Source organism: Cryptococcus depauperatus, chromosome 5, assembly GCF_001720195.1.
Source record: "Cryptococcus depauperatus CBS 7841 chromosome 5, complete sequence".
Taxonomy (NCBI): domain Eukaryota; kingdom Fungi; phylum Basidiomycota; class Tremellomycetes; order Tremellales; family Cryptococcaceae; genus Cryptococcus; species Cryptococcus depauperatus.
The window spans coordinates 90,352-113,035 of NC_089472.1; the positions used below are offsets into that span (position 1 = coordinate 90,352).

At 45.9% G+C, this 22,684-nt stretch overlaps 9 protein-coding genes across 9 annotated transcripts; 5 read left to right on the forward strand and 4 right to left on the reverse strand.

Moving 5' to 3' along the window:
- Positions 1-149: 149 nt before the first annotated feature.
- On the reverse strand, positions 150-1,421 carry L203_104185 (uncharacterized protein; the record flags this gene model as incomplete). The annotated part of the gene is made up of 1 exon (XM_066213573.1): positions 150-1,421. The coding sequence occupies one exon, from the start codon at positions 1,419-1,421 to the stop codon at positions 150-152; it is 1,272 nt and encodes a 423-aa protein (XP_066069670.1).
- A 1,249-nt stretch (positions 1,422-2,670) lies between these two features.
- On the forward strand, positions 2,671-4,428 carry L203_104186 (uncharacterized protein; the record flags this gene model as incomplete). The annotated part of the gene is made up of 5 exons (XM_066213574.1): positions 2,671-2,755; positions 2,803-3,035; positions 3,083-4,015; positions 4,060-4,205; positions 4,260-4,428. The coding sequence occupies 5 exons, from the start codon at positions 2,671-2,673 to the stop codon at positions 4,426-4,428; spliced, it is 1,566 nt and encodes a 521-aa protein (XP_066069671.1).
- A 966-nt stretch (positions 4,429-5,394) lies between these two features.
- On the reverse strand, positions 5,395-9,880 carry L203_104187 (uncharacterized protein; the record flags this gene model as incomplete). Its single annotated transcript, XM_066213575.1, has 4 exons — positions 5,395-7,289; positions 7,351-9,324; positions 9,371-9,580; positions 9,655-9,880. 4 exons carry the CDS (start codon positions 9,878-9,880, stop codon positions 5,395-5,397), a joined length of 4,305 nt encoding a protein of 1,434 aa, XP_066069672.1.
- Positions 9,881-10,377: 497 nt separating this feature from the next.
- On the forward strand, positions 10,378-11,549 carry L203_104188 (uncharacterized protein; the record flags this gene model as incomplete). The annotated part of the gene is made up of 6 exons (XM_066213576.1): positions 10,378-10,424; positions 10,473-10,531; positions 10,581-10,853; positions 10,903-11,043; positions 11,095-11,202; positions 11,248-11,549. The coding sequence occupies 6 exons, from the start codon at positions 10,378-10,380 to the stop codon at positions 11,547-11,549; spliced, it is 930 nt and encodes a 309-aa protein (XP_066069673.1).
- A 348-nt stretch (positions 11,550-11,897) lies between these two features.
- Positions 11,898-14,203, reverse strand: L203_104189 (uncharacterized protein; the record flags this gene model as incomplete). Its single annotated transcript, XM_066213577.1, has 2 exons — positions 11,898-13,874; positions 13,919-14,203. The coding sequence occupies 2 exons, from the start codon at positions 14,201-14,203 to the stop codon at positions 11,898-11,900; spliced, it is 2,262 nt and encodes a 753-aa protein (XP_066069674.1).
- Positions 14,204-14,778: 575 nt separating this feature from the next.
- On the forward strand, positions 14,779-15,687 carry L203_104190 (uncharacterized protein; the record flags this gene model as incomplete). The annotated part of the gene is made up of 1 exon (XM_066213578.1): positions 14,779-15,687. One exon carries the CDS (start codon positions 14,779-14,781, stop codon positions 15,685-15,687), a length of 909 nt encoding a protein of 302 aa, XP_066069675.1.
- Positions 15,688-16,857: 1,170 nt separating this feature from the next.
- Positions 16,858-17,927, forward strand: L203_104191 (uncharacterized protein; the record flags this gene model as incomplete). The annotated part of the gene is made up of 2 exons (XM_066213579.1): positions 16,858-17,370; positions 17,445-17,927. 2 exons carry the CDS (start codon positions 16,858-16,860, stop codon positions 17,925-17,927), a joined length of 996 nt encoding a protein of 331 aa, XP_066069676.1.
- A 215-nt stretch (positions 17,928-18,142) lies between these two features.
- Positions 18,143-21,205, reverse strand: L203_104192 (uncharacterized protein; the record flags this gene model as incomplete). The annotated part of the gene is made up of 6 exons (XM_066213580.1): positions 18,143-18,181; positions 18,229-18,510; positions 18,561-19,082; positions 19,129-20,258; positions 20,306-20,738; positions 20,786-21,205. 6 exons carry the CDS (start codon positions 21,203-21,205, stop codon positions 18,143-18,145), a joined length of 2,826 nt encoding a protein of 941 aa, XP_066069677.1.
- A 106-nt stretch (positions 21,206-21,311) lies between these two features.
- On the forward strand, positions 21,312-22,398 carry L203_104193 (uncharacterized protein; the record flags this gene model as incomplete). The annotated part of the gene is made up of 6 exons (XM_066213581.1): positions 21,312-21,347; positions 21,413-21,431; positions 21,484-21,620; positions 21,751-21,907; positions 22,112-22,200; positions 22,273-22,398. 6 exons carry the CDS (start codon positions 21,312-21,314, stop codon positions 22,396-22,398), a joined length of 564 nt encoding a protein of 187 aa, XP_066069678.1.
- Positions 22,399-22,684: the final 286 nt, after the last annotated feature.

Below are 22,684 nucleotides of genomic sequence, written 5' to 3' on the forward strand. Positions count from 1 at the left end.
CTGAATATTTATCGACGCACATGCGTTTCAACATTTCGAAAGTATACATTCAGCACGAAGCTTGTGTTTAGATATTACAAAACATTCCATTGCCTCTATGTATTGTTGGTCAACATCAAGGCCTGTACCTATATTTATGTCGACAAAGACTATTGTTCTTGAAAACCTTCATTCCACCTTTTGGTATTCTCAATGATCTCTTCTAATTCAGCTTCCGGATATCCCACATAATGTTCACACTCCCCACCAAGTATTTCTGTCACTTCTTGACCCAGCTGCAGAATGCGTTGAGAAGGAGCAGTAATCATCTCCCAGTACTTTGCTTCATCTTCATCAATCTCGTCTTTATGCCTTACAGAAGAATAATATTCTGCCGCCGAATGAAATGACACACTCAAGTCTTTTCGGTTAGCATGATTCTTCCATTTCTCCTCTCTTGCCTCAACAAACGCATCTGTCATAGAACGTTTGACCGCTTCTACGGATAGAGGCGCGTTATCCATAAAGTTCCATTGACGCTCTGCCGTCTTATCGACATTCCATATTCTCACATTCTCAATCTCTGTTTTGGCCCCTATGGCACGCATAAGCGCAGGCAGCTGCATAGATGCCTGGGGCAAATGGCGAATACATCCTTTCTGATCGCAATAGACACAGCCGCGTAGTCGCTCAACATGACCTGAATAATCGCCATGGGGACGGAATGTCAAGCGCATCATGGGTGGACTGAATCCTCCGCCAACAGTTGTGCGCCAGTCCACTCGAAAGTTGTGCCGCTCGTCCCAAAACACCAAATCGAGAGATTTCGCCCTATGCATGGGAAGCTCAAAAGGCCATGCATAGGTGGAATCTTGGAAGAGATACATGGGTAGTTGACAAGGACGTATCTTGAGAGTGATGTGCTCTAGGTGTATAAGAGATTTAACGACCCTTGTATCCGTCTCCCTCAACAAGACACGAGTGGCTTGAGTACACACTTTTGCGAGAAATTGGCATGAATCAAAAGCACAAATCTCTTCCGGTTCTAATTCCGTTGGCCAAGGTCCTCCTGACAGATGAACATATTGCAAGTGTGGCAGAGGATTGATGTAATGGAGCACGAACGGGCATTCATTCTTTCCATGAGTGCCCACATGTACCTCTCTGATTAATGATAATAGAGCATTCTTGCTGAAACGAGCAGATGAAGGAGAGGTTGGACACGACGGCATGAAGAGGTGGCTGGATTGCCTTGTGGCGCCTACAAAACCATCCCTTGCGTGAGAGACGCGCAAAGAGCGGTACAGCATGGGAGTTACCAGCTCAAAGAATGCCGAGCATGTCAAAAGACAAGAAAACAAAGCCGATTCGTTCAAATGGGAAAAGATGACCCGCAAGATGTCTGCGTTCTGACCAACTCGTGCACTTGCAGATGTCGACATTGTTGCTGTTGATATGGAAAAAAACTCGATGTTAGCAGGATAGTGGCGACAAAGCTGCTAATATGATAGAGTTGAATGGAAGAAAACGTGGGTATTGCGTGGTGATTGATTGCTCAAGACGACATTATCATTTGACTCGGCCGTGTCAGCAAACTTCTGGGCAACAACCAACCGCGATACAGCGAGCGACTATGACTGTGGATAAGCAGAAAAATGCTGCACCTTGATAGGCATTATTTTCAATGTGTAGAGAGTATATAAAGAATATGATTGAAGATTGAATTGACAACGAAAATGATGCTGCAGATCTGCCCAGTTCACCATCTATATAATATCTCACATCGCTTAAATGCCATCGATTCCTGTTCGTATAACGGCTAGTATGCTCGCTTGTCACTGGAATATCTCTGGATACTCAGGATTCGCGGGAGATCGGAGTTCGATTCTCCGACAGGAAGTTTTTTTTTTTTTTACCTACCTATTTCTCAACTATTCTTTCCTTTTCACAACTTCTAACAATGAGCCGTGATACTGAAAACCAACTCATTTTTTACAAACTCGAATCCGCTGGGAATCCAACATTCATATAACTAAACGAATAGTATCTTTTCTAGAGAATTATGGCGAAGACATTACCCAGCTAAAATCGACAGTCGAGAAACACATCAAGACATTCTTGAAGACAGTCCAACAGCGCCATAAAGAGTTGTGTTGTGACGTGGATAGTGGGTCAAGTTTGAGTGCTCAAGCTATACTTGCAACAGACAGGAAAATCAAAAAGACAGGCCTTTGAATTCAGATGAATTCTGGAGAAAGCCTCAACATATTCACTTCTCTTTTGAATAATCCAACCTTTCCTTTCAAACAAACCTGGCTCACCTTTCATACCTCTTACGATTCCCTCTTGACTTGCTGCTGTCACCGAATGATTCGCTGGACTCCTTCCTAGACGACTACCACCCTTTCAGCCGAGACTCATCCTCGTCGAGTCCATATAAAAAACCCAGCCACTCACCGTTCAACGTTCTCATTGAGAAGCTTCTTGCCTGTCAAAAGATCCCTCCGTTGGTGCTAAGCGGTCGTTGTCAGAATCAAAAAAGGGTTACATAATAGCAAGGAATAACGCGTGGCTGTTAGGGGTGAGGGAGGGATCGTCGCTCCCCAAAAAATCGACAGATATATATAGATACATAACGCGAATGCATTTTATCATTTTGCATCTCTACTTTGACATTCGCCACCACCAGTTATGGCAGTCGCTCCACTCGTAGATGGCGAGCAACGTTCCATCGATGCGAGGTCAATCGTGACGCTCATCGTGTTCTTTGCTGTCAGTAGGTGTGTCACCGTTGGGACAGCTCAGAGACTGATGGAAATGAAGACGTACCAGTGATATGGCCTATACGCATACCGTTGCCAATATGGGTGGGTAGGGCGTGGGAGCGGATGGGAGGACGGCGGCGAGAGAGGATGTACTTCCCGCTTGATCTACGTACGGTGCCGGTTCTAGGCGTTTTGGTCCTGCTCGCGTCAACGTGTATCCCAGGCGGCGTGGTACGGCGGGGTATCGTGGGGAGCGCAGGCGTCAAGCCGTACGACATTATGGTCTTGTTTGTCTGCTTTGTGAGTGGCTTGGTGGAAGGATATGGCTGAGTGTCTAGGCATATATTTCATTGTCGCTCGACGCGACGGGGTCGTTGCGCTTCCTCGCCTTTTGGGTCGCGTCCCGCTCCTCTCACGGTGGTCGGCTTTACGCTGCTTTTTACGGGTTGTATGCGACCATCGGCGCAGTGTTTGGTAATGACCCGCTTATTCTCTCAGGGACGCCTTTTCTGGCATACTTTACGGATCATGCTGGGATTGTCGATCCCACAGCGTTCCTGTTTACGCATTTCCAAGTGTCTAATCTCGTTTCAGCATTGTTGGTTTCTTCAAATCCTACAAATCTCGTCCTGACGTCGGCGTTTGGTATCAATTTCCTCCAGTACTCTGCCTGGCTCGTGCTTCCGACTTTGGCTTCTGTCGTCGTGCTGTTTCCCCTCGCGCGTTGGGTGTTTTTCAGAGGCAAAAATCTCATTCCGACAGAGCTGCATCCTCCTCCGGTGACTCCCCGTGATGCGCTGGTGGATCCTGTGGGCGCAGTGTTTGGAGCGGTGTTGTTTGCCGCGACTGTCGCCGTCTTGATTGGCTTGAGTGCTGGCGGGGTGATTGGAGGAACGGTCGGGGTATGGACGGTGACGGCCCCGGCGGCGGTGGTGCTCTTTCTGAGAGATGTGTCAAGGGACTGGACGGAGAACAGGGTGGATCGTGAGCGATCCAAGGAAGCGGGTGCGGTGGATAGCGATGTTGAGGCGGAGGGTAAACGTCTCCCGTGGCTCAAGATTCGCGAGCGTTTTCCCATCGTCTCCGCCAATCTCTCCCACCTTCCCATCGCGCTGGTCCCGTTTGCGATCTCTTTTTTTATCCTGGTCGAAGGGTTGCAACACACGGGTTGGATAGCTGTTTTTGGCAGATGGTGGGGTGCATGGGAAAGAGTGGGTGGTGTCGCTGGTAGTGTGTGGTTGATGGGAGTACTCAGTGTTGTTGGGTGCAACGTTGGTTCTTTGTTGTGAATAGGGAGCCTGCTGATCAGAGTCAGATTTTTGGGACCAATATTGGAGCGACCATTCTACTCGCCCGCGTTCTTCAATCCTGGGCGACAACGCACACATATACCAATCGTTCTCTGTACGCGCCAGTTTATGCTCTCGCGGTGGGCAGCAATTTCGGAGCGTACTCGTTTGTGCAAGTTGATCTGTTGCTGATTGATGGGATGGTGTTGCTGACTCTATGGCTCAGTTTTTCGGCCTCTTTAGCGGGCCTCCTATGGCGCAGTATTTTGGGCAGAAAGGGGATAAAGATAACTATGAAACAGTTTATGAGATGGAATATAGGGCCTTTAATAGTGACAATGATTGTCGGCTGCCTGGTGGTCGCCGGAGAGGTATGTATCATGTACAAGGATTAACGGTGTATACATATGCTATGCAAAAAGTGCTTTGCTTTGGACTCGAATACACATAGTGGTAGAGCAAGAAACGATCCAATGATCAGGTTGGCCTGGCACGCAATGTCTGTGACTCGGTTTAGAATCATGGTGTTGTGAGAGATAGACAGTGTTTTTTGTCGAGTGCATCCCTTTTATCTCAGTCTGTCCTCAAAGGTGTAGACCTGTCCGTCTCGAGGGCTGGATGCTTGAGATTAGAGCAGTGCCTGTCAGCTTCTAGTGTAGAATGGTGAATGGTCTGCGACAGTGTGGTAATGCACTTTTCATTGTGTAATATTCGCTGGTGAATTCAAACGTCTCTGATTGTGCTTAGCTACTACCACAATCTTTATTCTGCTGGTGGCTACTGGCCAAGGAAGGCAAAGGTTTACAACTATTGAAGTCCTCAGAACTAGTCATCTTGTATCGGCGATTGCAGTGATTGGTAGATCCATATTATAGTCAAATAGAGTATTAGTAAGTCTGCATCTTGTCTGGTTTACTTGCATTAAAATCTAGTCTGTCACTCCTTGATTCTTGCTTGAGCCAATTCGTTTTACAACAGTGATGTTGTATCCATGATATTTGTATTTTATGTAAACTTGAGCCATCGATGCGATCAAACTTGTCGTGGCCATAATGGAAATTTGATAGGAGATCAGCCAGACAAGGGATATTTTGAATCACTGCAACAGGCAGTAAGCATACTGCTATCTATTTGAATGGTGAGTTCGCCGTCACCAACGTAAGAGGTGTAATATCATCGAAAGCACTCGTTGTGGTAGAATAATCCATCACAAGGCTAGAGAACCTTCATGTCTTTATTAAAACGTCAATCAGGTCCTAGGATACAAGCAACAAAGCCTCGCCTATATCGCTCAACTCCTATGTCGGTGTAGCAAGTGCACGTTACCATTCAGGCCATGCGTAGCTCTAAACATTTATTAACTAGTCCCTAATCCTTCTCACAACTGTCTTAACACGAGGTTTGGAAAGACTTTCCTCCATTTGATCCATGGGAAAATCAGACAAATCTACAAACGGCAGCCCATTCAACCAATGCTTTGCCGCTGATCCGCCCTTGTTTGCTTGGGCTTCAAGGAAATACTGATGTTTCTTTGATTGGATATTCGGAAAAAGAGTCATAGGTGTGTCAACATTTGCTGTAGGTTGTAGAGTATCCGGGATGGGTTGACCGATGTTTCCATCAGGAACCTTTTTCAGAAGAGCAACAATGTCTAGAGACTCGCCAGCAGGTATAACCTTGGGATGACTTGGAGTTTCACAAGTGAGAAAGACTTCTTTCCGTAAAACATGGTCAATATCCACTGCCGAAAAGAACGCGATCCCTTGCGGCATATCATCAATCCCAAGATTGTAACAAAACAATGCTCTTGTCCAAGCGTTGGCAATCTGAAGAGCCATAGCAGCACGATAACGATCTTCTTCCTTTGCTAAGTATCGCACTTCATCATGCACCGAGATAAGATATCGCGCCTGGATGTCGTACTTGCGAATGAGATATTCCATGGACACGATCAAAAGGTGTAGATAATCAACGCCAGATGATTGTACAACCCAATTGACTCGAGAAGGAAGATAGGACGAGCCTTCCTCAAGATATGATTTCCGCAAGGCACGAGTGACTCCACAACCTAGAGCAGGAGTTGTAGGCCGATCACTGAGAGCGATCGTTTCAAGTGTATTGAAGAGGTAGCTTTCTGATCCGCCATGCCACATGGATGAAATAGATGCTGGACCGAGATGCCTTGACCGCATTGCCTTGGACCCTTTGGTAGATTTGTACAACTCGTCAGCTAATTTTCCTGCAGTTTCTTTTGTAAGCTTTGAGTCGCCTTGCAGAAGCAATTGCACTGCGTGCTTCTTTCCAGCTCCATAGATTCTCGAATAGTTGAAGACTTTTGCCGCGTCTCTAGAAATACCCAAAATGTTGGCCGTCTTGGAATGCAAATCTGTACCAGCAGATTTGGTTCCTTCCAAAGTCATCCACCCAATAGCAGTCGCTCCGTGCATACCAAATTGCGAATCGCCCATGACGCTGGAAATCCACAGTTCCTCAGAGTCTACATCTGCTCCTACGATAGAATACCCAGTCGGAGCTCTGATCATTGCTTTGAGTTCTGACCCCACTCGGTTTTTCTTGGCATTAGAAGCTGTAAGCCAAGTAGCCTCAACAGCACGACGAGTGACAGTACCCATGGTAATAACTTGTGGGAGAATCATGCCAAAATCCTGGGATTGATCCTTATAAACGACCATCTGATCCATGATCCTCTCTCTTGAAGATATCCAATAGCTACAGAAGGCATTCATATTGGTAGCATTTACAGCAGCTTTGGCGGCGACATCATCTCCGCTGTTTGCGGCAGCCGAGGATAACTCGCCAGATTCAATCGCCTTCACAAAAGACTTTGAAAGCGGATTCCCAACATTTTTACCTTCGCCATCTTTGTGCGGTAAACGAAAGTAGACATGTTCTCTGTCGTTTCGAAACTTGGCATCGGGTCCCTCGTCCTGGAATTTTAGCTGAGGTCCTCTACTTCTTCTGGCGCCTCCGTCCTCGTTATTCCAGATTTTACGAGGTATGCGATAGCACCATTTGTGTTCTTTGCTATAGACCAAGGGATAGCCCTGCCATTGAAGACGGAGCAGAAGGGAGGCAATTGTTTTTTTACAAGTCAAATCAAGAGTGCCTGGAGACAAACGATTTGGGGGGCCTGTGAGATCCCAATACCATTTTGGCCAAGTGCCATGATTCGATTTGGGTTTTTTTTGGCTAGTTTTTTGAGATGATAGAGAAGAGATGGGCTGTTTATGGAATACTGAATAAAGAACTCAGTCATCATTGTACTCTCTGTTTACAGCCTAAAGGTCTGGCCTTACCATTTTGAAATTCAGAACTAACCATCCAATCCAATTGCTGTCCCCATTCACTGTCCTTTTTCTCCTTCAAGTCTTCAATGCATTCCCAAAGTTCTTCTATCACACCATCAAGATTCGATGTCGACATCTCATGCAAAAGTTTGGGATATGGGCTCGTCAACTCTCCTGCCTTTACTAGCGGTTTGACACCTGGACCAACGAGTTTGATTTTTTTCGGCGTGTTTGCCTTGCCGATCCGGAAAAACACATACTTTTCCTCTAGTTTTTCTAAGAATTTGTCCTTTGTGCCAGGCATATGGGGTGAGCCGTGGTGATCAATGTATTCTGTGAGCCGATCGTGGGGCACCATGAAACACCATCCTTGTTCTGAGAGATATGCGACCGCATGACCCTTATAGGATAAACGAAGCAAGAGAGGCAAGAGATACCGTTGACAGATGCTACTCTTTAGTAACGAATGATCTTGCGATATTGCGAGAAGCCACTGGGGGAGAGCATTGGAAGAGCTTGATGGCATTGGTGGAACTGGTTGTGCAGGAGCTTTTGCGAGACTGAAAAATTCTCCCGTGGAAGAACCCTCTGGCGATGGGAAGTCGTAATCAGACCATCTCGCATTTTTGGGCGCCCAATCCAACTGCCAGCTCCAAGGATCCGAATCTCCGTCCTTGGGGCCTTTCATTCTCTGTTTTTCAGCCAAAAGTCTTAAAGATTTTTTGACACCTTCATTCATCTCTCTGTACTTTTCCTCCGCATTTCTCAAATATTCTCTCCAGCTTTGGTCAACAGGTAAGAAGGAATTTCCCATCGAAAGGACGCCCGACAGTGTGGCGGGGTGTGGGCATGATTCGAGAAACAAGGCAAAAACTTTGGTATAGACTTCATGAGTAACAGCGACATCATTGGCGCAGTAAGCCAAAAGCTCGTGAAGTTCGGGGACCAGTTGAGAAGCATACTGTATTCCTTCTTCTCCAAACCTATCACGAATGGATTTGTCTACTGGGTAACCACAGTGTAAAGCTGCGACCTCTGCCAGAGAATTCATTGAAGTGACTTCCTCCCATCTTTTTTGTGATGACTCTAGCTCGGTAGCCTCGCTTTCATTCCACTGTTGAAGAACTTCCATCATTGTTTCATCACCTGATTCTTCTGCCAACTCCTGTAACACGGAAAAGTTTTCCTGGTTGCGCAGAACTTTGGCTTTCTTGTTCTTGCGGTAGGCCATCCACGCTGGGCGCTGGACAGAAGTGATGCCTCTTGTAGCAACATGCAATGAGAGAGTATCAATCCATCTCGTTTGCGTGCGTTTTAGAGCATACTCTTCTCTGACTCTGGCGCGATCATAACCGACATTGTGTCCTATAACAATACGAGGAATAGATGAATTGGGATTGAAGAGAGGAATAAGTTCGTGGGGGTGATGCTCTGGCGTACCCACTTCCCATGGCGGTGGTAATTCTGGTACATCACTGGGCGGTGTTCTAAAAATGGTTGGAGAAAGCCAAGAATACCATGCGTTTGGCGTTACAGCAGTGGCCATGACAGGATACTTGGAAAGCTTGTACAACACTTCTACGTCGAAAGAAACCATCGTTTCATCCCCTAAATCGTCAACAACCTCTGTCGTACCATTAAGATGATATTTGGTCCACCCTGGTCGATCAAGCACCCATTGTCTGGGCTTTTCTGGTAGCTTTGTTCTCATAAAATCTTTTGCCATTTGTGCCCACGGCTCGGCTGTACACTGACCCAAAAAATAAAAGTGATCTCGGATGTTTCTGCCTCTAAGTGGCGGAATATTAAAGTTCAATTCGGGTGAAATAGCAGCATCTTTCGGAGATAGTCCATTATCTTGAAGATGATTTATCGATATCTTGAGCAAAGGCGGAGGAGGTTTAGGAAGTGGGTCGCCGGGGAATAACTGTGCTTGGAGTAAAGGCGAAAGCATCTGCACGCCGACAGGATTACGACGAGGGCCTTATATGGGCATCAGCTCTTGAGCATCCATCAGCCGGAAACGCACCCTTGTTAGCCTTTTCACTTATCCATCTATTAGCAGCTTCTTCCTCCACACTCAATGTTTCTGAACATGTTATTTCTTTTTCTTTACCCTTCGTACTAGGCTGTGTCAGAAGCAGGGACGATTTTGAGGAGGAAGCCGCAATTAAGTCTTGTTGAAACGATTTGGGATCGCGAATCGTCGGGAGTTTCACTTTGCGCGGCTTTTTTACATCTAATCAAACACAATTAGGGAAGCGCTACACCCACGCTACTAGCTATACTTGCAATTTGTGCCAGACTCTGAACTCATTCGTAGAGCCATCTGATAGTCATTAACTTGCTCTCTTTCAGGGCCGTAAGCAGGGATTATATTGTCTGATTTGATTTCACTCCTTCGCTTGATGATTGTGGCATTGACAGAAGATCTGCAAGCAGTAAGAGTTGATGTTATGTGCCGAGCTTGGGGGAAGAGCTGAGGTCGACGGCGTATCCTTGCTGGACGTGTAAGTTGCGATATGTCTATAGCTCTCATCTTGATGTATGGTAATTAATTTAATTTGATTGCAATTGAGATACTTTTACTTAAAATTGAAGAATTATTTAATGTAGAGAAATACTCGATGTTGGATTTAAAAAAAGACAAGATGATGATAAAAAAAGTGATGACGTGGAAATTGTTACGAGTGACGTTTAGTTGTTTTATAGATTCTATTTCCACCTTTGATCTTTCTGTACTCCATCGCAGGTTAATATGGGCATATTCTCAGTCTTCTCAAAGGTAAATAGGACCGACATAGCCTCTGTTAATATCTTACTCAGTCCTCGCCTCCAGACTATGAGACTCTTCTGTCTCAGCTGGCTACAGATATCGCAAATGCAAAGATCAATCTTTCAGAGATACGATTACGAGAACGACGTATTGCACTTTTAATCAATTTGTATGGGATATCATTTTGGATAGTATGGATAGGATTGTGGTGGGCGAGAGCGTTACCTGTAGGCATTATTGGTGTAACCCATGACGATCGCATGGGACGCTTGGTGGGGATGGCAGGAGTGACAGCTGGGCCATTCGTGTAAGTTCATATTTAATGAATCACATATTCTTTTCTAAACTTGTATAGCATCTATGCCTTTAACCGTCTTGTACATCTTTTCTACACTCGGCAACGATCCCATGAAGGTTGGTCTCACGGAATTGAATCCTTTCATTTGTCCAATGATGCGCTTAGAAAATATCTTGCGAGACCTTTTGACAAAGCAGCGTAAACAGTTGGAAGAAATCAAGAAAATGACAAACTATGACTCTACCCGCAAGCTTATTGAACGCTACGACGATTTGTCTTCCCCAACAAGTAGTCCTGTTTCATTAGACCCGCCAGCTTCGCCCCATACACCTCAAAAACTCTCCCAATCTTCCACTCCTAGTCATAAGCTTCCTATTAAGGGCCCTGGCGGAACACCCAATGCTCCCGGGCATTTGATCGAAGCTAGCAGGATACCTGGTGAGCTATTGTATGCTGTGTGACCATCGCTGACTTTTGTTTACCATAGTCGTCAAGCCTGGAAACCCGATCTCGCCTGAACAAGCGGCTGTTATGCAATCACAGTTGGAAACCGTTCAACCTGTACTTCCCACGCCTGAAAAGAAGTGGTATGACCGTATTGTTGACTCTATCCTTGGCGATGATCCATGTTGGTCCTTTTGAATGATATCATGAACAAAACTAACTTGTTCATGGATAGCTCAAGCGAATCAGAGCAATTTTGCTCTAGTATGTGAAAAGTGTTTTAGACACAATGGATTAGTTGGGAGCAAGTATGAGTGGGAACGTATGCAGTGGATATGTCCACGTGTGTCTATGACCTTTTCCTTGGAGCGAAACTAACAAGTTGTAGGATGTAATCACCTTAATCCTTCTCCCATATCACGTCTTATCTCTTCTGATTCCTCTCAATCGCCGACTCCTTCTCAATTATTCCAAACTACACCCTCCAAACCTCATCTTCATCCTCAAGCGCCTGTAACACCATCACATATTCAGAGGTCTCCCGCATCTGGGAACAGCATCAGGCAGCGGAAGCTATTAGGTGAAAAAGGCACACCTGGAGCGTCAAAATTGGGTCAAGAAGTTTTTACTGTCGAAGATGATGAGAGCGAAAACGAGCAAAGTAAAGAGGAGATGGACGTTGACGAATAATAGACTATTGTCACTACACACGGATTTTCTACTTTCACGGCTTCAAATGGCAACAAATCCAGCAATACTATACATACACCGAAAAGTCTTTTGGTTAACATATGATTAAAGATTGAGTCTCCAATGCAACACAAAAAATATCTACAGCCAGTGATGAGTATACTAAACAGGTCTAAAAGTCCATTCCTCTCTCCATTCTCGGTACTTTGTAAAGGCGAATCAGGGATGTCAATTGGTGACAGTCAATTCTGTGTTGCCTTTTGTCAAACTCGGCCAGGTGGACTTCAGGCCTGGGCTTCGAATCAGTAACGACCTTGTGCGTCTCGTCTGACCCTTTGCTCTTCCTCTTCAAATTTTCATAGCCCCGTACTCCTCACTGTCTTCTTCATATTCTAAGTCATCACTTTCTTCTCCAAACTCGTCATCTTCTCCTTCACGCCAATCATAATCAAGTAAATCTTCATCTTCCTCAGTTCTTACCGTTTTCTCGCTCCCGTCTCGAAGACGCCTGACCTCATCCCTTAGCTTTTCTATAAACATATCCCGACGTTCTAGACGTTCTTGCAGTTTGCCGATATACTCGTTGCCAAATCTCAACAATGCTACCTTGCTAACTCCTCTGTTTGGGTTATCATCAGGTACTAAACTACTTTTTGGTAATAGCCGTGGGGCAGACGATCCAGGGATAGGCTCGCCTGAGAGTGGGTCTAGGGCCTCAGTGTTGATTGGTGGCAACAAGAGTCGAAGCTCATCAAAGCCTGCTTTGAGAGAGTCACGTCGTTTCTGTTCGGCAGCCTTATGTGATGTTTTACGAATTTCAGGTTCGGAAAGCAGAGCTGCTGCCGCTGCTTTTGTCACTGAACAATTGTCAATTCGTGACATTCGATAAGATGGAGTATACTTTCCTGCACGCACTCCTACTCCACTGTGAGGTCTCGCCGCCAACGCCCTTCTGGGATTGCCAACGCTCATCATCTTGCTACCTGCTGCTCTCTTCTGACCGCCTTTTCCCGTTGCCTTGGGCATTGTGCTCACTGAACTACCCGGGTTTTGTCTCTTGGGTGCCGAAGGAGGGGGCACGGAGTAACCCTGGATCGGTTTATGCCGTTCTTGAGGCTGAATAGAATTAGCAGGTGAGAGATTCATCAGCAGAGCAGGAGTCATCGGAAGTACAGCTTTCCGAGATTTGTTGTTGCCTGCAGGCACAGGTGGAGGAGGCATCATCTGGTTCAAGTTCACTGGTGAAGGTGTGCTAGATGATGTCACAGATACATTTGAAGGAACACGATTTTCAATCGCAGAGGGAGGCAGAAATCCAGACTGTCCACCTGAACCACTATTGAGAGCAGAGGGCATAGAAGCATCCGGATGGTATCGCTGAACGGCAGGGGAAGTAGGCACAGAGGTGTTACCAGAGTTGCGATGGCTTGAACGGTGGTTGCTCGGTTTCAACATGGGCGATGGTCTAGACTTGACTGGAAGCGATTGACGATGGGGTCCAGTGCCAACATTACTGGGATAAAGAGCCGGAGAAGAGAGGAGCGCGTTTCCAGAAGGTGCAGAGGGCGATGGATAAACGGGCTGCTGCTCTCCTACAGGTGTCGTTCTACCATTCGAGTCAAGAATTTCATTGAGCGCTAGCATATACTCTGAATCGGCCATGTCTACCGCATTGTGTGGGTTCAAAGCGGGAGACAAAGTCTGGCTCGCACCACCGCTTGACCCGGTTGGGTTAAGCGCAGGTGACGGCATTGTGCTCAAGGGATGAGGGGCGCGGCTCTTCTGGCCACCAAAAGCTGGGGAGAAATGATGACTGGTTCTGTTGGTGGCTTCCAAAGCTGGGGAAGTGAGAGGGGAAAAGAATGCCGCAGGCGAAGCACAAACACTTGGAGTCGTTGTCGTGTTTGATCCCTGTGTACTCGACCCAACATAGGGGGAAGATGCAGCAATGACGGCGGCCGCCGTCGCTTGCATTTCCAACTGTTGCCTCTGCAACATGGCGAGCTGCTCCTGAAACCGCCTCTGCTGTTCTTGCAGCTGCTCAATCGGACTCTTGCTTGACAGAGGTGGCAACGAATTGCGATGGACAGCGGGCATAAACGTGGCATGTGTTGCTGGCGAGCTGTATGCCGATTGCGAGGTTTGTGGCATACCCTCTGGCTGCACCCATGGAGCCATTTCTGACTGACCTAAACTATCCCCTTGGAGATGTAATTGTTGCTTTTGTGTATGCCCGTTTTGCAAGCTGTGCATCAGCGACACCTGTTGCATTGGCGGATTGTCAACCCTAAATCCCAGCGGTGATTGCATGTGGATTGCTTGCAGCTACACCGTGTCAGCCCCGTCCACCGGACAAGACCATAAACTACCTGTTGCAATAGTGTCACTCCGTACGTATCCTCTCTGCCCAGCAACTGCTCGTCCACCTCCATCCCCTCTCCACCCAGCTCTAGTAATCGCTGACCCTTTCCCTTAACCTCTTTCTCTTTGCATCCTCCTTCCACTGTTTCTTCCTGTGACGGACCTGATACTCCTCTCTGTGGCGATTGTATATCTGACATGGATGTATCCAGCCCTGTCAACGCGAGCAGGTCGATATTGAACATTTCTGGTTCGTGAAACAGCGTTGACGAGGGTGTATGTGGAGCCGACATGGCGATTAGTTGGAGTGTGACGACTGCGTTGTGCCTCTTAGTTGTGACCGCTGTTAATCGCAATAACAATTGTATAGAAGGAAGAATAATAAGAAGAAGAAAAAGATTAAATAATAATTATAAAGCCGACATTTCATTGCACCTAATGAAATTATTACTGACATGTAATTAACTTTCGGATTATTTATTTATTTACTTATTTATTTTATTATGATTATCTATTATTTTTCTCTTCCCCATATGTAACCAGAGACAGAGACCCTTTAATATACACTCAAACACAGCGTCAATGTCTGTGGCGTGAGTGTATGCACCTAGAGGACATGAAAAAGCTGGGTTAAGCATTCGGTGAGTGGTATGCATGAGAGGAGGTTAGGAGTATACGAAAGAGGTCGGAGGTAAGTCATTCACAAAGGTTTATTCTTCAGCTGAGTTTGAATTGACAAGTACGCAAATAAGTCTTATTACAGCCCTACCCAGTCTGTTACCCAACAGACTGGATAGAGGTAACGTCATTGAGCCCTCAACATAGGTCTATTCCGGATAAGACATGTTTACTGCTCTCAAGGCTGTTGATGACCGATAACCATTCAGTGAAAGTTGTAAATCCAGTAACGGATATTCGAGAAGACTTGACCTTTGCAATCGCACATTGGATGCGCAAAGACACCGACAACTATGAGCCCTTTCCGTGGCGAACCCCTAATCCATTATTTTATAAATCCGTTTTGTTGACCCAAAATCCCCAGCGCGACAGCTGGCCAGACGATGGAGCAACCCATGTCCAAGGTTTCCAACAGCTAGGGGCTATACAACCGGAGGATCCCGGTGAATGGGACAACACGTCTTTTGTTGTCTCCGGAATCAACTTTTCTGCCCTCTTCAACCCAGAATCACGACCCGAGGCCAAAGTCGGTTCGACCCTGTACGCCATGTTCTCTGACAAAGATCTTGGGCACCATCATCCCGAATGTGAAGACTCGGACTGTCTGGGTTGTCAACACGGTGAGACTGATGGTTCAAATCGACTAACCAACAGTAAGCGAGCCAAAGATTATAAACCAGGTTTTGAATCTGCAAATGTTCTTTTCCACAGTCTCCTCTCTTGGGACGATCCTCCGATATCCGAGACTTATATTCCGGGTAACACGCCTCTGCACGTGAACGAAATCACCGTCAAGGTCATGTTGGGTAGACGTGGCGTTACCGATCCAAGCCAGTTGCGGTCTCTCACTGATGCTAAAACAATAGAACGATACCATCACCCCGGATGTCTATGCGAATTTTGTCCTGGGTTCGCTAATCCAGACCTAGCCAGGAGATGGGCTCAAAAGCCCAAGGACATGGGAGATAAATGTCTAATTAATTTTCTTTATAAATTTTTGAACCACCCGGAGACAAGAACCGATGCCGCAGAGGCGGGGACGATAACGCCAAATGAAACGGATTTGGACCGGGTGAAAGAGTGGTTAAATGAGGTTTGAGACTAGAGCCGCGAAAGAGACTAGCTGGAAAGGGGACGATAGAGACTACCTGGAAGGGGATGATAGGCTGTCAGAAGAACCCGCCAGCTGTTGATCCTGAACAGCTCAACCGCCCTTGGACAGAGGTCAAGCATTGGTAGGGATTTGAAAACCAGAGCCAGACAGATGGTTAGGGAATGGGACAGGCTGTCTTGACTTGTTGTCTAGCTTCACCCGAAACAGACTCACAACCTTGGCTCTGTGATAGCCACCATCGTATCCCAAGGCCATGGATGACATGCATATGTTACCCAAGGGTCAGGCCAGTATATCCATGGATCAGTTTGACAGGTTTATTAGTCTTTCAAAAAGTACCACACTCCGCTGCGTTTGTGACTTGATTTCTTTTCATTAACCTTGTCAGCTGCCATACTTACTCAGTCTCGCTACAATATGGTATTAGTCATAGTTGCCCAAGGTAGCTTGTTGGATCTTTGGCAGCTGTGGTGTAAATTAAATTACAATATGATGAGAGATAACCAATTCAATGTATCGGAACAGGACTGAGAGAATCATGTCAAAGCCTTGCAACTTATTGGTGAAAGTGTTCATGATGAGGAGCTTGACAGTGATATGGCAGATAAGGACACAACACCAATCGTCAACACTGTCAACTTTTCCATGGCTTTCAGTAGGCGTCGACATGGATAGGAGGGTGTAAAAGGTAACTATTCGGTACGTATGTCTGAAAGCCATGTTGAATGATGGCCAAAACTGTATCTCGAGTAGGATTCCGATGGCGAAGGCATAGAATCTTGAAGTCAAGCCTCGCCTTCTCTGAGAATAACTGCAAAGATGAATGGAAGCCAAATTGACAGAGATTGCTTCGATACTTTTTTGGCAAAAGATTCGAGCTCAGCCTGGGGAACCATACTGGTGATTCTTGATGTTTCTCTAAAGTGTGAGCCAACGTTTCTAGATCCAGATTCGTAGAGAAAGGATTAGTATTGGTATGCAAAAGATACAATTGAACATACCTAATCCGTTGCTGAGTTTGTTTTCCTACCCTTGTGTTTAGAATGTCTCTGGATATTGGCACGAAGAGTATGTATAGTCACAAAAAAAGCCAAGCGCTATGGTACATTCCTGTATACGAGTCCTTCACCAGCCGGAAACCTTTCAAGCGAAGAAATGTCTGATTCCTCCATAGCAGCCTCAGGCGTCTCCAGTTTCTCTCTTCCTCAGAGTGACGCTTCTATTACCCATACACATGACAAAGAGGGTTGGGAATTCTTTCGTGGTGGAACCGATCTCGTCTGTTCTGTAGCTGCACTGAGGCTTGGGCCAGAGCGAACTCACTACGAGACTGAAGACCAGCTGCGAAGGAGAGGATTGGAAGGAGCACTCGAGTATATCTCTCAGAATTCAAAAGTATACTTCCCTACCGGGCCCGTTGATATTTCAAACAGTACATCCAGTGGTGTCAGACTTCCGGTTTCTCATTTTGTAGTAGAATTCGTTCTTGATCGCGAGCGACCAGATAACAGGGAAGAGGAAACAGGGAGATACATGATGGTGACACCGGAGCCTGCTTATCATCATCCTATTTGCCAGACTGCTAGTTGTGCCGGAGATCTCAATTGGAAGGATGCAGTGAAATCAAACATGGTTGATAAACCTATTTTTTCGGGACCAGGGACATCTGTAAGCTTTGCTACTTTACAGAATGACTGATGGTCTCAGCTGAGATACTAACGCTTGAATGCTATCTCACTTAGGGAACCAACCGTGTTTGTTCGAAATTGGATTTCCCTTTGATCGATCCCAGTAGGATTGTGGCTTTGCAAAAGACAGACTGTCCTGAAAACTACGATGAGCTTGTCAAGGGCACAGAGGAAAGATGCGACATGCGTGATACTAATTTTGATGAACGACCGGTCTTCGTATCCGTTTTCAACTACCGGTCAGACTTGGCAGGAGACTTAGCGATCCAAGACGGGAAGGCTCATGAACTCAAAGTGTTTCATAGGCCAAACTGCGAAGAGATTTTGTGTTGTGGTGTCACAACTGTGGAGGAAGCCCAAGAGGAAACCGTAGATCCTACAGGAAACCAGCGCTGTAGAACGAATAAATACTGGAAATTTGACAAATTGTGTCCACAGAGATCTGCTAGAGATCTGTTGGATCAGGAACAAATCGCAGCGATGCATCAAACAGAGGTGTTGAGACTGAGTGAAACCAAGATGACTGAGGGGATGTAAGACGCCTACGCCGGATGATTAATGCGATGAACGGGGAATATGCCTAGAGAAAAGGACTGGTTCACCACTGTGGAATAGTGGAAGTCTCTGACTTTAAACGATCAGCCTTGTCCTGACAGTTAGTCTTTTCGACATAGCCATTCGTTTCTTAGAGCACTTTCGCAATTACTGTCCAATAGAGATGTCATGGTTGCACAAGGTAAATACTGAGCAAACTAAAACAACCTTCTGATAGGCTCAATAATTGCACCAGGCTAGAGATACATTAGTGATACGTTATATACAAGGATGGCAACATCACCTTTTTGACGACTTTGGGCAGAGTTCCTCGTTGGAAACAACCCCTACTGTTCCATTCACCACCCACAGGTACACTAAAGCTCTTCTCGTATTGTTCTTTGCTAGTGTACGGGTATGGCAAGTCCTGGAGTTGAAATTGGGCTGCCTTGCGGTCTTTTTTCTCAGTGATGATAACGTTTGAACTGGTGAAATCTTTACGCTGGGAAGGTTCAATGCCGGCTGTCTTGACAAGAAATTTTGGGTTAATCTTTCTTCTTTTTGCTCCTTTACCTCCCCAACTCCCCTAGAACAACTAATCAACCGAGTAGGTATTGACATGAGAAATATACTTACCCAACCAGGAAGACTGGTATCCTCAATTTTTGGAGCATCAGCCTCTACTATCTTTGCCTTGTCTATGGCAAAGTCTTCCACTACGTTATCTCCTGCAAAAGCTTCGGCGACGAGATCTTTTTGTTGAAAAGATCTCATCCGGTTGGGCAAAAGATCAGCAATTTCAGAATCTTCTGCATCATTATCTCGACCTGAGGCCACCGTCGCTCGTGCCTTTCTGGATTTCTCGATGACCAATTGGGAGGCAATAGCCTCGGAAACATTAATGTCCAAATCGAATTGTTCATCGTTATCCTTGTCTTTCCTTTTACCTGCCTTTTTCAGCGCTTTAACAGCTTTGGTTTCGCTAGATAACTGTGCATCGGTCGAAGCGTTCTTTTTGCGAGATGGACCACAAGACGATGTTGAGTTGAGCCACGGGTTCAAGAGAGGCTGGGAAGGCGGGGGGGAGAGGGACCGATTGCGGTTGATGGCAGATTCTATGTTTTGTGTCGACGTAGAGACAGTGACAGGGATAGCAGGCTATTGACAATAAGAGTGTATGACCAGACAATCGATAGAAACATACCTTATCAGTTGCTGGGCCAATGAAGCGGATCCTTCCTTCATTGCCGCCAACGTTGACTACATCGGGCTCCCCATCTAGTTCCTTTTCATCCTCGTCATCATCCGGCTTCTCTGTTCCAAACAGCTCGATTTGTTGACGAGCATCTTTTTCGAGCTCGGCAACTGCTCTCATTTTTCTTTCTTGGGCCTTCTGCATAAACTTCATAGACATTAGACCCTTGTTCACTGCTTCTGTGGGCGTAGAACTGATTGAAGCGAGCTGTTCGAACGCCTTTGATTTAACATCTTGTTCGTCACCGTCTTCCTCTATCTCACTTTCCTCTTGGGACGAGGAGTCTTCGCCTTGTCCATGAATTTTACGTAAAAGTTTCTCCTTCATATCAAGCATCTGCTCTTTTGCCATTCTGTTATCTTCTGTGTCAACAGCGCCACCCAGATCCTTGGTCCATCTTTTTTTCGCCCCATGTCTCAAAGTAGCCCTCTCAAGCGCTCGAGCCCTTTCCATCTTCTCCCTTTCAGCTTCCGCCGCTTCGGGATTTAACCTATCAAGGTCTTCCAAAGAAAGATCACCATTGCCATCTTTTGCAGCTCTCTTGCGCGCAAGTTTCCGGAAGGTCTTGGACTTGATTTTGGCTACTCGTTTGGCTTTGGCTTCAGCACGAAAAAGGAGTTCTCGCTGGTATCTCAGCTGAGCACGTCGCTCTCTTATTTCTTCTTCATTCATCTCGCATGCTTCCATTTGCAGGTCTTCTTGTCTGGTGAGCTCGTCCTCTGTCAAATTGGCTTTTCTAAGGAGTGAGTCAATGGCGGATTCCATGTCGTTTTGAGGTTTCCATCCAGTAAGTATTTCGTTTCCAGATTTTACACCACCTCGCTCTTTGGCTTGGAGGGGAAAAGAGAGATGCTCCGCTTCTTTGACGCGTTTCATTACGCCAGCCCATTTTTGACCTTCAGATTTGGTCTGGGCATAAGCGGCTTCTCGATCCAGACGTTCTTGCTGAACAGTGGGCAGAGGAGCGGCTAATATACCTTGCTTGAGAACAGATGTGGAATTTGAACTGGACTTGAGAAGAGAGGATGCACTCGCAAGTGCAGGATGTGAAGTAAGATCTGAAATATCAAGCTTTTGCTCTTTGGAATAAACTTAGCTGGTGTTATAGAAACACTTCTTTACTCACTGCTTCTGAGGGCACCATTATCCTTGATCTCTTGTGCGCCTTGGAGAGGCAAAACCTTTCTCTTCTTTTGCCCTTCTCGATTCTTGTTTTCAACGTTTTCGTCTGCCACCTTACGTTTCTTATCTGATGCAGCTAGCTGCTCCACAAAATCATTCAAGCCAACAAGGGTCGCAGCATCCTCCTCAGTATCAGAAAAGTCAGAAGTGGGTGCTCCATCAGACACATTCATCTCGGATTCGTCCTCTTCCTCTTGTGATTCTTCATCTTCACTGGATTGATCATTTTCTTCCTTCACATCAGATATGTCAAGATCTGCATCCTCATCATTGGTTTCTAAAGCAGACGGTGGTTTTTTCGTGCTTTTTAATCTTGGCCTCGGTGTTTTTTCGTCATCGTCACTCTCGTGCAAATTCACAGCCAGAGGCTTTGCAGGCTGTAAACTTTAGTAAACGATTGACTCAGACAATGACACAAACCGACCTTTCTCACAGCCTCTGCCTTTTTCTTGCCTTGATTCCCTTTCAAATCTCTAAAGATATCTCCCCACCTCTCTTCATCACTCCCTCCGCTTTCCCATGCCTCGTCACTATCAATCTCACTTTCCTCTTCAACCTCTTGGGCATCATCACCAGCAATCATCATTGCCACTTTTCTAATTCTTGCCTGCATGGACTCGTCATTATCAAGACCGCGACCTTTCCCTCTGAGGTTGTCTTTGGCAAGTTCGCGTTCTTCATGAGACAATGAGTTCTGGAAAGTCGAGGTACGGTGTCTTTTAGGAAGTACAGGGAGAAAAGTATAGGCATTGGTATAATCCGATTTTTTGGGTTGTTTCAGCTTCTTTTTGGCCTCGCTTTGAGTGCTAGTTGACGCTGTGAAAGGCGCTGATTTCCTAACCATTGTGGTGTTTTCTGCTTGTCACTTTTAGAATTCAAAGATTCAAATGTTGTTCCATTGAAATGTCTATAAAAGTTGAAAGTGGAGGCAGCTAGAGCGGACATGAATTATGACCGGACAAAATATGCCACATGATGAAAACGCCGTAAATCCGCGAGCTTTCGGAAGAGATGGTTACACTTTACATTGTAATTGTTTTTCAAAGAAAAGTTCAACTTGGAATTCACAAGTGGGTTCAACATTTCCGAAAAGATTACGCACAGCGCTGAAAAATAGGATAGGGATGTTGGTGACCCGACTATCTCCCGCCCTACGAGCTGCTCCTCGCCAGGCTCAGGCTCTTCAATTCGCTCGCAGAGGATATGCTGAGGCAGCAACCGATGGCAAGCTGCAACTGAGTTTGGTCCTTCCTCATCAGGTATGTGAGACAGGTGGCCACTGAACGGCAAAGGCTGACAGATATGTTGGGGTGTTTGTGACGACAATTTGTGATTTTGGACTTGTCGGGCTTAACAATTGATCGGTTCACAAAATGTTTCCACCTACAGTCTCTTTACACCTCTTCAGGTGTTCTCCAAGTCAACCTCCCTGCTGCTACTGGTGACATGGGTGTTCTTGCAAATCACGTTCCCTCAATTGAGGCATTGAGGCCTGGCGTGATTGAAGTCATTGAGGAGAACGGACAGCAGGGCAAAAAGTGGTTTAGTAAGTTTTTCTATCTTGTCAAAGCATTCCTGTGCAAAAAGCGGGGACAGGATTGAGTTTTAGTATGTATGCAGAGGAGAATAGCGATAAGGGATAACGAGAGTAAAGGAAAGCGATTAGAGAAGTTGTGCAAAGTGTCATCTTGGACTATCTGCCTGTGCACTACTGCGACATTTTTTGCTATTGACAGCTGACCTGTTCTAGTCTCTTCCGGCTTCGCAACTGTCCATGGCAACAACTCTCTTACTATAAATGCGGTCGAGGCATACCCTCTTGACAGTTTCTCTCTCCAGGTATGTTCTCTTTATGGACTTTGTTGTTGTGAGAAGGCTGAGAGAGTGGAACCGTTGACATGTGAAATACAGAATGTCAAGTCTTCTCTTGCCGATGCCAACCGAGTACTAGGTTCCAATGCTCCTGAATCTGAAAAGGCTGAGGCCAGGATCGAGGTGGAGGTATTTGAGGGTTTGCAGGCCGCTCTCACCAAATAAATCTTTCAATCAAGTGTCGTAGATTGTATGACAAAACAGAAGCAAGACGACAAACAATTATGAACTGATTGAGCATCATTTTACACGAATGATCATGAAGATGTGGACATGATTAAAATGGTCACATTTCGATGTCGAGAGGTACTGCGTTACTGATGACTAATCGCTTGCAGACTAATTGGGTTATGACTAACTTGAGCGTCAAAAGACAACATTGGGTAAGAAAGAGGTCACTTGGGATCACATAATTGTGATAGGAGCGATCTGATTCGATTCGATTATAAGC